Below are 17,149 nucleotides of genomic sequence, written 5' to 3' on the forward strand. Positions count from 1 at the left end.
CATGCATCCAAGTCTCCTGCTCGCCACATGTACAGAAAGGATCTGTCTCCAACCCTCTCTCATATAATTTGGCCCTAAGTGAGCCGTGTCCTGTTAACAAATAAGAAGTGTACATAGAAGGCGTAAACCAAGATGCCACGGTTTTTGCCAATGCATAGTTCACCTGGGGAATATATTTCCTCGTCACAGCTCCAACATCACCACTTTCCCATCTGGTCTGCCATAAATCCATTAATTTGTTCCATATTCGTTGTTTTTCTTCTTTAATATTATTCTCCAAATCAATTGTAATATCCAAAAACGTTACTGATGTACCCTTTTTCAATTTGTACAAAAACCCTCTGTAGACAATAAATAAATCCAATGGCATGGTACCAGCAATTACCTGTAGGGCATTTGTAGACGCTGTTCTAGGTACTTTCAATAAAGTTAATAACATAGAGCGCTGAAGCGATAAAAGTTTCGATCGAATCCTAGTTTTAGTTACCACAGAAAACCAAACAACAGCCGCATATGCCACTATCTGGAGAAAAATAGTCTTATAATACAATGACAACACTCTCTTATTCAATCCCCACTCCTTACGAGAAATCCTAGCAATGGAGCCTGTAAAGTGTCTTACTTTTACATTTAGGTGTGAAACATGTGGGAAAAAGGAAAGTTTGTCATCTATGATTAATCCCAAATACTTAGTTTTAGCAACATAAGGAATTTGAACACCACCTAAAAGAACTCTTGGAGGCCTGCCGTAATCAAATTGTTTCTTAAAAACCATAAAACAGGTCTTACTTGCAGAGATCTTCAATTTGTTCAAATTGGCCCACTCCATTAAATCATCTAAAACTGACTGTATTTTTCTTTCCAATATAAGTCTGGGGCGCCCAGAAACTCCAATCACAAGGTCATCAGCATAAGCTATCTTAGCAAACTCTGTACTCTCCTTAACAAGCCACTGATCTAAAACTGCATTCCAAAAGAGAGGTCCCAAAACCGAACCTTGAGGACAGCCTCTCGAGACACTGGCACTATATGACAGATGACGTGCACGCACAGTAATAAATCTGTCCTGAAAGTATGACCTTATAGTGTTAAATATGTAACTATTACACTCTGCAAGCACTAGAGATCGAAGGGCACTTTCCCACCATACCGAATCAAATGCTACTTCGAAGTCTATAAAGACCATAAGAACATATTTCTCAGAAGAATCCTTAATGTACTTTAAAAGAGATGTTATGGCGTCCTCTGTAGAGTGCCCCTTCTTAAATCCATGCTGATCAGCAGAACACAGATGCTTATCCTCTAACATCGCAGAAATTCTGGGAGCAAGTAACCTTTCATAAACCTTACCCATGTTCGCCAAGAGAGAAATTGGTCTGTATGCTCTCGGATCAGTCCTGGGCTTACCAGGCTTATGCAATATCTTTAGCAGTGCCATCTTCCACGGTCTTGGAAAAGTACCTTCAGTGAAACATTTATTAAACAAATTTAACATAATTTGAGGAAAGTAAGCATAAAACTTAATGATTACTTGATTTTCAATTAAGTCCAAACCTGGACATTTCTTAACGTTCAATTTAGCTACTGCTGCACCCAACTCCACCAAACTGAAGAGTTCAGCTTCAGCGTCACCTGCTCCTGTAAACTCAGAGTTCATCCGGCGTATCTCCGTTTGTTCAGGTGAATCATCTTGAGGAAGATCCTGAGGAAATAGTCTTCTAACAATCGTTTCCACAGTAGAAAACCAATCCAATGTCTCATCAGTATTGTTCAATACAGTGTTGTATATTTCTCCACAAAGCAACTTATTACGAGAGATTTTATACACGAGACCCCAGGGATCTCTGTTACCAACTTCATTAACCAAATTTTGCCAACAAGTTCTCTTGCTCTCAGCAATAGCCTTATGAAAGGCCTTTCTTCTCTCTTTATAGGCATTTTTAAATGATTCCACATCAACACTAGAGAGATGTCTATTTCTTTGGTATACTTTCCTAGCCTGGCATACCTGAGACCTCAGAGAAGACAAAGCAGGAGTCCACCACAGCACAGACAACTTTTTAGTCCTTTTTCTCCTCGTAGAGTGCACACAAGCCTGGAAAATATGATACTGTACATAGTTTACATATTCATAAGCTGTCATACCATTTAAACTCTCTCCAGGTATCGCACAATTATCACTATCGAAAACTGTAGTCAAATAATTTTTAAAATTGTTCCAGTTAACACGGTCCATAGAAAATCTAGACAGATCACTCGTAGCGAAGCTCTTTTCCCTTACTTCGAAACAGAGATCAAATGAAATTGCACGGTGATCACTATTTACTAAACCAGAATTGACTTCCCAATTCAAAATAGAATCGCACATACGAAGAGATGTCACAGTTACGTCAATATTAGACTCTCCATTTACAGTTGAAAAGGTGAACGGCTTATTTGGAAGGTTTTGAACAACAAGATTATGAGATAATAAGAGGTCTTCAAATTGGTTCCCTCTCACATCAGTATATCCACTGTGCCAAAAATGTGATTTTGCATTAAAATCAGCAGTCACAATGAGATTATGGAATGCATATCTTAAACAAATATTTTCCAAATTATGAAGCGCTATCTGAATATTTTCCGATGGAGGACAATACAGTGACACTAGGCAGAAAGAATAAACTTGTGAAGACACAATAATGCTTGTCATACACGCCGAGCACAAACCCGTGATTGACGTTACAACAAGGTCTTGATTAAAAATTACAATAGCGGATTTTGGAGGAACATCCACAGCTGCTACTATTCTAGTAGAAGAAGGAAAACCCATAATCTTATGAGCTGCCCCTCCCACTTGTGAGGAATAAAATGGCTCCTGTATACAAACAATATCTATACAATGCTCCAAGGCAATCACCCTTATTTCATCAGCAACTGCCCGACAGCGCTGACCATTTATTTGCAAAATTTTTAAATCTCTATGTCCTTGCAAAGCTCCAGAGGTAAAATCAGAGGAGTTATTATCCATGATTGATGCGCATGTTTGCTAATTCCACTGCTCTCATGTACTCAGGACACTTAATGTCCCTTACGGAGTGATTACAATCTCTGTTTCTTCTCTTACAATTAATACGTTGTGGAGGATCTTCCTTGTGAGGAAGGTCAGTTCCATCAGCATTTTAGACTCCCAGGAAGCAAGCACAGCTTGTCTATCATATCTGAGAGAATGCCATTTTGGGAACGAGAGTAGCCATGTTCAGGTGAAGTTTTTATGGCTCCGACTAATAGAGAAGTTTTTTAAATTTTTCCTGTTTTATTAACTTAAATTGGCATATTAATTTATTTTCTAGAGTAGCTTTATGTTCCTAGTTATGATACATAGTTTAATTTTTAACTTCGATAAAGATTTTGTAGGTTATTATTTAGTATCGGTAAGGGTATCCAATCCATGTGTTTTACAAGTTTTGCAGCTCCAGCTAAAAGTTTTTAGCTATATTTAGCTGCTTTATTGACTTAATTAATTTATATATTAATTTATTAATAATTAATTATTTCATTAATAAATAAATAAATTAATCAATAATTAATTATTTCATTAATAAATAAATCAATTAATAATTAATTAATTAATTCATTAATAATTAAATTAATTTATTAATAAATTAATTTATTTATTTAATTGTTATATTAAATTATTTTCTATAAGTAGCTTATAGACCCAGTCAAAATTCTTGGTTTATTCTGAATTTAGATAGCGAGATTTTGGAAGTTAATTAATACTTAGTGTCCGTAGATTTACCGTTCGTACTTGCCGCAATTGTTATACAATACAACTTTATATCCCGTACTAGATAGCGTTAGCATCAAGTATGGGATATAAAGTATATAGTGTATATAGTATTATCAATTAATCAGTAAAATTTATTACTCTTGTGAAACTTCATTGTCAATTAAATTGTACTTTTTAAAACTAAATACATATAAAGACTTGAATTTTACAAACATAACATTATTAATTAATACATAACATGATACGGAAGTTATATAACGAAACTCGGAGATAATACTCAATACTGAAAAAAAAAAAAAAAAAATTATATATATATATATATATATATATATAGTGTTATAACTGCATTGGGATATAAGTTTAGGGTTATAATTTTGTACTCAAATTGAAATTTTATTGAAATTGAATCGAAATCATGACTAAGACAAGAGCAGCAAAGCAAAAGGCTCAAGCTAATGGAAGTGCTGTGGCTCAGGGGAGAACTGTGGGGGGGGGGGGCAGTTTCCCTCTGAATCACAGCCTTTTAAAATGCACTGCTTGTTTGATGTTTGTGGAGCAATCAGGTATGGGACATGATATTGCCAAGGGGAATGTCTTTGTGTGTAAGGAGTGTCAATAAATCAAGCGACAACTCAACACTGTTATGGGCCTATATGAGAGCTTGAAGGACAGGGTGGATGCCCGTGAAGGATCTAAATTGAGGGCCCATCAGGCTCTGAGCTGCCCACATCAACGCCAGAGCTGGCACTTGATCATCACGCAACACAGCGGCAACCCCCAAGGCAGAATGTGCTGGTCCCACAAGAACTATTAGTTGTTGGTGACTCTATTGCCAGGGAAACAGGAAACATGGTATGTAAAAAGGATAGGCGGAACAGGACCAGGGTTTGTTTGCTGGGGGCAAAGGTTGATGACGTTGTAGAGCAGATATCTTTTAAAGGCACAAAACATGGCTTTTGTGATTATTGCTCTAAAGGTATTCCATAATTCTAATATATTTGCTCTCCCTTTGCAATTCAGCCAATTCATAGATGCCATATAGCATCTATGAATTGTCATAGTCTGCATTTCTGAAATTAAAACCCATGTCTTAAGGTGATTATTTCCCTGAGTAATTCCCATTTTGAATTTGTTTTTGGTAAAATTATTAGTTGGTTTCCTGTATAGAATTTTAAAGCTGTTTGATACCACTATAAGCTCCTTTACAAAAGTAAAAATTATTAGTTGGTTTCCTGTATAGAATTTTAAAGCTGTTTGATACCACTATAGGCTCCTTTACAAAAGTAAAAACCCTTCCCTTTACCCTTAATGGTAGTTACATCTTTAGTAAATCCCAGATCAAGACACTGTAATCACTGCCACCAAGTGGTTCTTTTATCCGCAGATTCTTAATTCATGAAGAGTCACTACTGAAAATCAGAACGAGTCTCCCCCCCCCTCTTTCTCTCTTTCTCTCTTGTTGTCTCTCTAAAATGCTGCTCTAGAAAACAGTCATCCAATAAATCAACTAAAGTCTTCCTAGTGTGCGAATAACTCACTGAAATATAGCAAGTTTCAGTCAATATCTGGAAAGTTAAAATCCCCCATTATAAGACATTCTGATTTACTAGCTCACTGTTTCTCTGTGTAGTTGTTCATTGTTTTCATCGCTGTCATCCATTCTCAATTTTCTTTCCCAGTGCTTATGTCCTACCACTCTGACTCAACATTGCTCTGCTACTCATATCAACTGAATTCATTGTCTTGGATTCTATGTGCTTCTTAACTAAGAGCATACTCCCCACCCCTCCTATTCTGTCTTTCCTTTCTGTATATATATATATGTACTCTCCCATTATTCAAATTTTGCATCCCTTATATCTGAATGCAATTGCAGTTGATTTTGGTGTCTCACTGGAGACTTGGTCCAACAGCTGAATGCAGTTCCATTGTGCAGTCCTCTTCTGAATTCACTGAATGATTGTAATGGAATTGTTTGTGAAAATGTAGTAAAGGTTTTTTGCTATATTTCAGTGAGTTATTGAAATAATTTGTAAATTCTACAATCTTGTGTTCAGTTTCCATCTTGGTGATACTTATGTTTCTCCAGTGACCGAGGTTGATTCTCAGCATCAGGACTTGGGATGATACAATTATTATTGCCAACCTACACTGATACAATCTATCGATACAATGATATAACCTACATTGCTAAATGATTTTACAGATAGCATCAAAAAAAGTGAATCAGCTCTTTCTCTAAAACTGAGAGCATAGTCATGACAACTGTTTTGAGGCTTGCTGGTCATTCATCAGATCAGATAATGGGTAACCTCTGTTAGTGAATGTTTGCAAGCTTGTGAATAATGCATATAGTCTAATTGAGCAGTGAACTAGAGAAAAATCCCCAATTAAACGTATAATAAAGCTTCATATAATTAAATATTATAATTTATAAAATTACCTATAATACTGGGTAGTGTTTACCCTACAGAGCAAAGTAGTAAATTTTGTAAGGTCATTTTCAGTGCAAGTATTGTAGTACAATTAAGCTTCATGAATCCATTATTCAAGGATATGAAATTCTCAAAAAATGTGGTACTTTTTAAAAGTTTTCCTAAGATAAAAGAAAAAAGAAAAAAAAAATCATCACTCCAGATTCATGCACTTCACAAACACTATTACTTTGGTATTTATTAAAAACTGTATACAGATAGGAACTGTTCCTTAGCTTCCTGAAGTTAATGAGACATTATGATACAATCACTCCTGATTAACTGAGAGCTACTGTTATTAAAACTGTACATCATATAGACTTGTAAAAGAAATAATTTATATATTTATTTTATTTTTTATTGCATTTGAAAATGATTTTGTTAATCTTGCTGTGCATTTATTTCTTAATTGTGATCTTTACAGTCTAGCATTTCACTCACCTTGAGAAGCTTTCTCATGGTTGCTTTCAGCAGCTATAGATAAGTTTCCCAAGGTCACATTCTAAGCCTTAAGTTAAAAACAAAATACTGCTGGAACTGTGCCTTAGCTACTTGAAGGGAATAAAACTTTATGATGTGTGTCTCTCTCGGAGGCTGCCCCCATGCCTACATTCAGCCTTTACTACCTTGCTGTGTAAGGTAAATGTACTTAAAGGCATACATAATCTTTGCTTAAAGGCATACATAATCTTTTTTATGTGTTTAATTGGAAGCAAAGTGGTGCTTCAATGCACTACTTGGATGCTCACTTAGATTTGATACATTATTCATAGCTTGGTGTCTGACAAGCGACCAGTACTGAAACAGCTGTAATGCTGGTACTCTGAGTTTTAGAAAATTATATCAGAAGCTTGAATGCTTGAATGCTAGATAATGGTGTCATATTTATGAATGTAAACCCATACCTTGATGGCCAAAACTTGATCATCAAGGCATGGGCTCTGTCACTGGATGAACCAAATTGTTTCGAAGACAGAAATTGAACACAGACATGCATACAATTTTGAGAAGGTTTGAAATAAAGCTCAAATTTTTTTCTTTTAGAATGAAAATTGGAAATTACCGGATATCTATGGTGATTTAAATTCCAGTTAAGAGTCTTTATTTTGAAATTGTGACATGATTTATGGTCCACCCTGTATTTAATTGTTTGGTTATTAAAATTAAACTTGTAGAAATGGTAAATTAGATTCATTGAAGGATACTTTTCTGGAAAGTAAATATTATTTTTGTCTAGGCAGTTGGGTGTGATATGATGCTAGGCTCTGAGGTAAAAGAAGACAAATGTCGAGAATGTGGAGGTGATGGTAGCAGCTGTAAAACAGTAGAGGGACTTTTTGACTTAGATAATTTACAAGTGGGTGAGTTTAGTTAAAACATTTATTTATGTGAAACTCACATTTTCTGATAACATTTATTGATGTTTTTCTCCCTCCTGCAAAGAGGAAGGGGGAATATTCTTCCAACACACTGCCAGCAACAACAAGAAACCAGTAATATTAATAAGAAAGAAAGGGTTAATCATATTTTTTAGAATTTCAAGGTCACTGATTTCCAGATTTAAATCCGGACACTTGCATGGAGTCTGGTAGACACATTTGTATTTTTATTTTATTTTTATTTTTTTTTTTAGCTATTCATATTTAGTCAATGAAATCAAAGTTCCTCTATGGCAGAGTTATAAACTGTCAGTAATATCACTCAGACATCACTTGGGAATGGGAGTTGTCTAGAAGGAAGGTAGATGTTTTTGCCAACCTACCATCAAGTACTATTAGTAGTAGTGGAAAAGGATGCAAGACAGCAAGCTTATATAGCATCAGCAAAAAAAAAAAAAAAAAAAAAACTCACACACACACACACACACACACACACACACACACACACACACACACACACACACACACACACACACACACACACACACACCTCACCCATCCATACCCTCCAACTAGTTCTTCCTTGAATTTATTCAAACCATCCATTTCCACAACAACAGATGGAAGCCTGCTCAAACAATCAACCACCTTAAGCACATCTATACTGTAATTATCCTTCCTTAACTTTAATTTATGCCTCCTCTTGTGTGTAGTCTCAGCAAGTGGGAGAATGCTATTAATATTTAGCTTACTCAATCCATTAAAGTCCTTAAACACTTTAATCAGATCTCTCAGTAGGTGCCTAGTCTCCAGATGCCGCAATTTGCAGGACTGAAGCCTTTTGAGGTAAGGGTACCTTTCTGTTCCCTTCAATGATCTAGTTGCCCATCTCTGCACCTGTTCCAGCAGATCTACATCCTTCCTAAAGTGAGGTCTCCCCAGACCTTTATACAGTACTCAAGATGCAGCCTAACCATTGCCTTGTACAAAGGGATAATCACCACCTTATCCCTGCTAGCAAAGTTTCTGTATTAGCATTAGCATTAGCATTAGTAGAGGCATTTGATGCAAGAAAGCAAGCTTATGCAGCATCAGCCAAAAAAAAAAAAAAAAAACCCACTTCCACTTCACCCCTCTGTTCGTTCAAAATACCTGTCCAGCTGAGCCTTAAACTTATTTAGGCTATCAACCTCCACCACAAGGGATGGAAGTCTGTTCCACCAACCAACCACCCGCTGGCTAAAGGCAAATTTCCGCACGTCTATCCTACATCTGTCTTTGCTCAATTTGAATTTATGCCCTCTCAGGTGCCTAGTCTCCAGACACTGTAATTTGCAAAACTTAAGCCTTTCTTCGTAAGAGCACCCCTTTGTTCCATTCACTAATCTTGTTGCCCTTCTCTGTACTCGTTCCAGCAGCTCTACATCCTTCTTGAAATGAGGTCTCCAGACCTGTATACAGTACTCTAGGTGTGGCCTGACCATCGCCTTATACAATGGAATAATCACCTCCTTATCCCTGCTGGAAAAATTCCTGTATATCATTGACAATACTCCATGAGCTACTCTTGCAGCCCGTCTGCACTGCTCAGAGAACTTCATATCTGCCTGCACAACCACCCCCAAGTCCCTTTCATTCTCTACCACTGTCAGTGTAGTACCACAGAGTTGATACGTTGCTCTGGGGTTGCTGTTTCCCATTTGTAGTACTTTACATTTATCAATGTTAAACTTCATTTGCCACCTCTCAGCCCATCTGCTCAACCTTTCCAGATCCTGTTGCAGCAGCATAGTGTCAGTAGTGTCCTTGACAACCCTGCCAACCTTTGTATCATCTGCAAACTTGGACATTAAGCCCGATATACCATCATCAATATCATTTATAAATACAGAAAACAATAATGGACCCAACACTGAGCCCTGAGGGACTCCACTAATAACATCAGTCCACGATGAGCAGTGTCCATTGATTACCACTCTCTGTCTTCTCCCCCTCAACCACCCCTTTATCCATAGCAGCAATTTGCCTCCAATGTCACACTGCTCCAATTTGTGTAGCAGTCTTCCATGTGCAACAGTATCAAAAGCCTTTCTAAGATCCAAGTATATAATATCAAAGTTATTCCCTGCATCCAGTTCTTTTGTGACTGCATCATAGTATCCAATCAAGTTGGTCAGGCAAGACTTCCCCTTAACAAAACCATGCTGTGTCTGAGCTATAACTGAAGTCTTGTCTAAATGATCCTGCAGTGCTTCTTTAACCAGTGCCTCCATTAATTTTCCTGGAACAGAAGTTAAGCTCACAGGTCTATAATTACTTGTGTCAACCTTTGATCCTCCTTTGTGAATTGGGGTCACATTTGCACATTTCCAGTCTATGGGTACCTCCCCTGAGTCCAAGGAAGCTCTCATAATTATGGCTAAGGGTTTGCTTACTTCCTTTGCTGCCTCCTTTAATATAACTGGATAGATCCCATCCACCCCGGGTGCCTTTCTTGTGTTTATCTTCAACAGTTTCTCCTCCACTTTACTCCCAGTTATTTCAAGATTCTGTAGCTTACTGCTAGAGTTGAATACACCTCTGGCATTCCCCTCGCTGAATAACTCCTCATGTGTGAATGTCGATGCAAAATATTCATTTAGTTTGTTAGCTACCTGAGCAGGATCATCAACACTTGACCCATCAATATCAAGTGGACCAATCTGATTCATCCCCTTCCTTCTAGAGTTTACATAAGTAAAGAACTCTTTGCTGTTTTTCTTTGCATCCCTTGCCAAGGATTTCTCGTAATCTGCCTTCGCCTGCCTAACCTCCTTTGTAACTTGGTTGCAAATCAACTTAATTTGTAAGTATCCCATGCATTTTTCTTCTCTGCCATATGCCTCATTAGTTCATCTGACATCCATTTTGGCCTAAACCTTGAACAATATTTCTTAGTTGGTATGTAAAGCCTAGTAGCTTCCAAGATAAGTTCTTTGAATGCTTCCCATTTTGAATTTGCTGTTGGTAACATCATCAGTTGGTCCCACTGTATAGAATTTAAATACTGTCTCAGTCCATTGTAGTCGCCTTTACGGAAGCAATAACCCTTCCCTTTACCCCTAATGGTAGTTACCTCTTTGAGTAAATCCCACTTCAGCACACTGTGATCACTGCCACCTAGTGGTTCATTTATCTGCAGATTCTTAATGCATGAAGAATCACTGCTGATAATCAAATCAAGAGTATTACTCCCTCTAGTTGCCTCCCGAACATGCTGATGTAGAAAACAATCATCCAATAAATCCACAAAAGTCCTGCTAGTGTGTGAGTAACCAGCCCCCAAATTCCAGTCAATATCTGGGAAATTAAAATCTCCCATTATAAGACACTCTGATTTACTGGCCCACTCTATTTCCCTGTACAGTTCCTTATTATACTCATCAGAGTCATTAGGCCTATAGCACACTCCTACTCTCAATTTTGATCTCCCAATGTTTATGTCACACCAAACTGACTGCACACTGCACTGTCCAGTGATGTCGACTGGCTTCACTTCCTTGGTTTTTATGTGTTTCTTATCTAATAACATAACCCCTCCTCCCTTCCTATCCTGTCTATCCTTTCTGTAGACGTTGTACTCCCCAAATTGCAGTTCTGCATCCCTTATATCTGTGTGACACCACGTCTCTGATATCCCAACAATATCTGCCTTCGATGTTTTGAGCAATACCTCAAATTCATCAAATTTATTTACTAAACTCCTAGCATACTAAACTCCTAGTATATATCATTGACAAAACCCTGTGAGCTGTCCTGGCAGCATATCTGATTAGAGAATTTCATATTTGAATGCACAGTTACCTCAGGTCTTTTTCATTTTTCACTACCTTGAGTGTAGTACCATACAGTTCATAAGTTACTCTGGAATTAATGCTACCAATATGCAATACCTTGCATTTGTCAATGTTAAACTTCAGCTTCCATTCTTAGCCCACTCTTCTAATTTTTCTAGATCTTGATGCAGTAGCATACCATCATTACTGTTATTAACCATCCTGCCTGTCATCTGCAAGACATTAAGCCTGATATACCTTCATCAGTATCATTAATAAATATTGAAAACAACATTGAACCCAGCAAATACATTAATAAATATTGAAAACAACATTGAACCCAGCAATGAAACCTGGGGACTCCACTAATAACATTAGACCAAAAAGAGCAGTGCCCAATGATAACCAACCTCTGTCTTCTTCCACTTAGACATCCTTTTATCCATAGCAGTAACTTGTTCTTAGTGCCCATTACTCCTGTTTGTACAGCAGTCTTTTATTTGCAACCCCAGGTGTTCACATCTGTTGAATATGGGCTTGGCACATCCAGGGTCCTGAGCTGGATATCATCTTTCTTGGTAATTTCTCTCTCTCTCTCTCTCTCTCTCTCTCAGTGTCAAAAGCCCTTTTGAAATCCAAGTATACGATGGCAAAATTATTTTTTTCAATTGAATTCTTTGGTCACTGCATCATAGTAACCAATTAGATTGGTTAGACGACACTGCCCCTTAACAAATCCATGCTGTTTGTGTGTTATAATTGCAGTCCTGTCCAGGTGGTCCTGCATTACTTCTTTAACCAGTGACTCCATTATTTTCCCTGGAGAAGACATTAAGCTAACAGGTCTGTTATTATTCATGTCACCTTTTGATCCCTCTTTATGAATTGGGAATACATTCACACATTTTCAGTCCATAAGGACTGAAATCCAAGGATGCTCTCATAAATATGGCTAAGGGTTTGCTTACTTCCTTTGCTACCTCCCTTAATATTATTGGGTAGATTCTATTCATCCCCAGTCACCTCTTTTTTATGTTCGGCTTCAACAATTTCTCTTCTACTTTCCTTTCAGGTATCACAAAGTCATTTAGCTCCTCACAGTGGCGGCTGATGACTCTGATGTTTGGGGGTGCTGCGTCTTAAAGTTACATTAAATTGCCTTGGTTATAAGACATGTAGACATACATAGTAATAATAATAAGCAAGTTAAAAATACTACAGAACACTAACTAGACATTTACCATTAACAGACTTGAACTTTTATTTAAAAACAAAATCCATTCTTGAAGAAAAACAAAATCCTTTAATGTTGAATGGCAGCGATCGGGCTCTGAAGTAGTCATCGGAATGGCCAAAAGAACTTTTATGAGTTTTGTAAGTTCACCAAGAACTTCAGCTAGATTATTTTCTGAGATAAATTTCAGGAAGTCAGTTAATTTGCAGTAATTGTGTAGATCATGTCTGCTATAGAAAACTTGTAATTCCGTAAGAAGTTTTTCTCTTTCAATCATGGGATATGCCTCAGTAGTCTCCCGTACCTCTTCCCTGGGCATTTTTGTAAGAAAAATAACAAAGTTCTCCTTGTTAAACAATTTAGCAGCAATTAATTGCTTTGTAAAAGAATATCTCTTACATACGTCAACACTTATATAGTCGCATACTTCCTTTGCTTCAGTCATGAGTGTTTTTGAAGGATTTTCACAGTACATTTAATTCCTGATTTTTAGAATGGCATTCTTAAAGTTTCCTATATATTCATTTATTTTAACTGCCTCAATTTCTCGAGATTGCACTTGATTATAAATGACTTCCACGTGAGGCATTATCTGATGGAAAAGTTCTAACCAGAACTCAAATTTTTCATTACTCAAGATGTGCAAAATTCCAATTGCTTCTGAAATCATCTTATCTGCATTTGCTGTCGCTTGTAGTTCCTCCATGCACTTTTTTAAGGATTCAAAATTTTCATAAAAGCTGTTCACGGTGCATATATTGAAGTTCCATCTTGTAGGGGAAGGTCGGGCAACACGGCTATCCATATGCTTTCTGAGAACAGAGAGAGACGTTGTGGTGATCTCGAGAAAAATTTTGGTATCAACATGAAGTTCGAAAAGAATATTCTTGAATCTCGGGTACTACTTGCTGCATTTCTCATCATCAGATTCAGTTGGTGTGCATAGCAGTGAATAAAATGTGCATTTTTGTACACTTCTTTTATTTTAGCCTGAACTCCCCTTTCTTGCCTTTCATCACACTTGCACTATAAATTGTCTGAGCAACCAGTTTTTGAGTATTTCCTTTGAGGATTATGTCTAATTGATCTAGAATGCACTTCGATATTCCGTCTGCTGTTTGGTTTTCTGGAATGAAAAACCCTAAAAACACTCAAAAATGTCTCCATTCAGTTCATATCTCAGAACAGTTACCATTTGTATATGTTCTGAAACATCTGTTGTATCATCAGCCCTGACAACTATGAATGAACCTTCTTTAATTTCTCTTTTTATTTCATCCCAGCATATTTGCAGCAAACAGTCAAGAATATCATTCTGAATAGTTTTTGAAATTCCTTTAAATGCTCAATGACTTTCTAAATGGTTCTTTAAATTGGAATCTAATGTACAGGCAAAATTTATTAATCCTCTGGATACTCCTGGATTTTTAGAATCGTATTTTTTGTCATGTCCACGTAAAAGAATTTCAAACTGTCCAGAAAATTTAATGCAGGCAATTATTTTAGATAATACCTCACAATTCTTGGTAACTTTTCTGTTATGTTTGCAGATCGAAAGTCTGTAGGCCTCACTAAGCTGTTCTTTAATATTTATGCTTCCTAAAAGCAATAGTGAAATCAAATTATCAATATGTTTATTCGAACTCTTATGTTTTAGTTTTTTTCTTTCATTCTCTTTATGTTTGTAAAGCCACTTTTTGTTCATGTTAAGTCACCTCCGAACAGTAAACATGGAAAATGAAACAATGCATTTTTAACTTCACAAGCACAAAACCAACTTTTCCTTTGGTACCATTCAGTTTTAAAACTGCAAATATATCCTTATTATTACTTATTCCTCACTGAGAAATTTGAATCTTTGGTGTGGGGTGGCGTTCTTTTTTAATAGCATTTTTTTCTTGGAGAGATAATTGTGAAAAACTAAGTTGCTGAAGTTTATTCACTGTCATGTGATTTTCTTCATGGGGAAGCATGGAGGCCATGATCGAATCAAATTTCACAAAATCGTGTATCATAGAAATAATGTTTTACTTACACGTCACCTTATAATATAACTTCAACTTACCAAGGTCAAATTCAATTTGTAATTAAGCTGTAATCACATAATTACACTGTTGAATGTTGAGTATTGACTTAACACTGATATTATTTAGTTACTTAATGGGAATTCAGGCAAATAACAAAAAGACACTGACGTTGTGGCTACACCCCCCATAATTATCAACAATGAAATCTATACTGTGCACTTTACAGTGACTTTGATTCGTTTCACCTATAAAAAATGTATATTGGCAAATTGCCAAATGCTGGTTGCCAGTGGTAACCAACTACCAGATATTCACTGGAATGCAAAATCTGTCACTGCCTGGCACACAGTGAGGCCTACGGTTAATTAAACTTCAAAGTTGGAAACGATTTTGTGTTTTTATTCGTTTATTATTGAAATGATTACTGGAAATAGTAATCATACTATATGCAGGTCCTGTTAATAATAAAAATATTCATTGCGTTGCACAAAATTTCATATAACCCCATTCACTGTATATCTAGATTTAAATAACTAAGGGGGGGGTGCAATGCCGCAGTGCCTGTGGACAAGCTGCCCCCGGCTACCCATTAGTTTGATAAATTTCTGGCACCCCCTCTCCTAATGAATTCCTCGTGTGAATGTAGATGCAAAATACCTATGCAAATTGTCAGCAGCCTGAGCAGGGTCAATAGTTAACCCATTGACATGAAGTGGCCAATGTGATTCAACCCTTTCTACTGTTATTATATGCTTAGAGGTCTTTGCTGCTTTTCTTTGCATTTTTCCCCAGAGACGTCTAAGTAATCTGCCTTAGCTTGCCTAATGCCCTTTGTGACTTGATTACACACTAATTTATATATACCATAGGCTCTGTATCACCTGATAATTATATGCATCCCATGCACCTTTCTTCTCTGCCAAGTATCTCAGTAGTCTATCTGACATCCATTTAGGTTTGAGCCTTGAATAGTATTTCTTAGTGAATATGAAAATCCTAGTTGCTTTTATGATTACGTCCCCTCACTGCTTCCCATTTAGAATTTGCTGTCGGTAAACTCATCAGTTGGTTCCACAGCATAGAATTTACAAACTGTCTGATATTACTGTAGCCACCCTTATGAAAGCAAAAGCTTTCCCTTTACCCTTGACAGTAGTTATATCTTTAATTAAATTCCACATTGGTATACACTGCGGTCGCTGCCACCCATTGGGTGTTTTACCAGCAGATTCTTAATGCATGAACAATCACTGCTGATAACCAGATCAAGGGTATTTCTTCTTCTTGTTGCTTCTCTAACAAGCTGCTGTTGAAAAGAGTCATTTTCAGGCCTCCAGAGTAAGTGGCACATTTCATGTGACCATGTTGACTGACCATCATTGACACCTCCACCTGCAGTGGGTACTGGAGCACCGTTATTGGACATTGGATGACTGGAAAGAATCTCGTGGTCTGAAGAAACAAGGATCCAGCTTTGTCATGCTGATGGATAGCACATGAAAGTCGAAGCCTTTCGTGTGTTACCCTGGCTGCCAAATTCCCCCAACATCAATCCAATCAAACATTTGTATGATGCAGTGGAACACAGCATTTGTCATTTCAAGCCGGTTTCTCACTCCATTGCCAAACCATGAAATGTCCATTTGTTCAGCTGTTCCAGGATACTTGAGGACACCTTCTGTGGTCTCATTGAGTCCATGCATGCTAGGTGCAAATGGTTGTCATGGCAAAAGTTGGTCCAACAGGCTATTAGGTAGGTGGTCATAATGTTTTGCAGTTTGTGTGTATGTGTGTGAACACACACACACACATACAGATTATATGGTATATGAATAGAACATCTGCTAAAGAGGGAAGTAGATGTCTACCATAGCTGGTTTGGAAAGTAATTGTATTCATAATTAATAAAGTTCTAAATAGGTAAACTTTCCCACTCTTTTATGAAGTCTGTAGATCACTTTGGTAGGGAAGGAAAAAGTGCATTTCAAAAGAATATGGAATGCAAGGTCAAACCTGTTATTTTAAAGAAGAATAAGGAAAGGAATATGTAGGTTACACATTCTTTCAAAAAAAAATATTGTAGAGGTAGCTCTTTGCATGCTCTTTGCTTATATAATACACTATCTGTAGTGAGATAAAGACACTTTCCACAGTATCAGAGTTGCAGATTTTCAAAAATCTTGGAAAGAGCTTAAAATTGAAAGGCAAAATGGGAAGGAAGATAGAAATCCTATTTCTGAGATCAGCAGTTGAGTGAAAATGAAATAAGAATGTATCTAGTACGTGCTAACTTTTAAACATTGTAAGATAAATTTCAGTATGAGGCAATAATGTCAAACCATGAAATATAGGTAAAGGATGTTCACTAAGGTACAGTTTGAAAGAACACGAAGAAAAATCTTAAATTCAAAGGTTCTTAACAGCATCATCCTCCAATTTGAAGTATTT

General features: G+C 36.9%; 1 protein-coding gene across 1 annotated transcript in view; it reads left to right on the forward strand.

The window, feature by feature from the left end:
- LOC150084650 (papilin-like) overlaps nt 1-17,149 on the forward strand; it is a 967,274-nt gene that overhangs the window by 285,789 nt on the left and 664,336 nt on the right. Inside the window, exon 7 of the mRNA XM_090376529.1 lies at nt 7,484-7,607. Coding sequence (XP_090232655.1) covers nt 7,484-7,607 — 124 coding nt within the window. The remainder of the gene's footprint in view (nt 1-7,483; nt 7,608-17,149) is intronic.

The sequence above is a fragment of the Mastigoproctus giganteus genome, chromosome 6 (assembly GCF_048544385.1).
Source record: "Mastigoproctus giganteus isolate SK-2022 chromosome 6, ASM4854438v1, whole genome shotgun sequence".
Lineage (NCBI taxonomy): Eukaryota > Metazoa > Arthropoda > Arachnida > Uropygi > Thelyphonidae > Mastigoproctus > Mastigoproctus giganteus.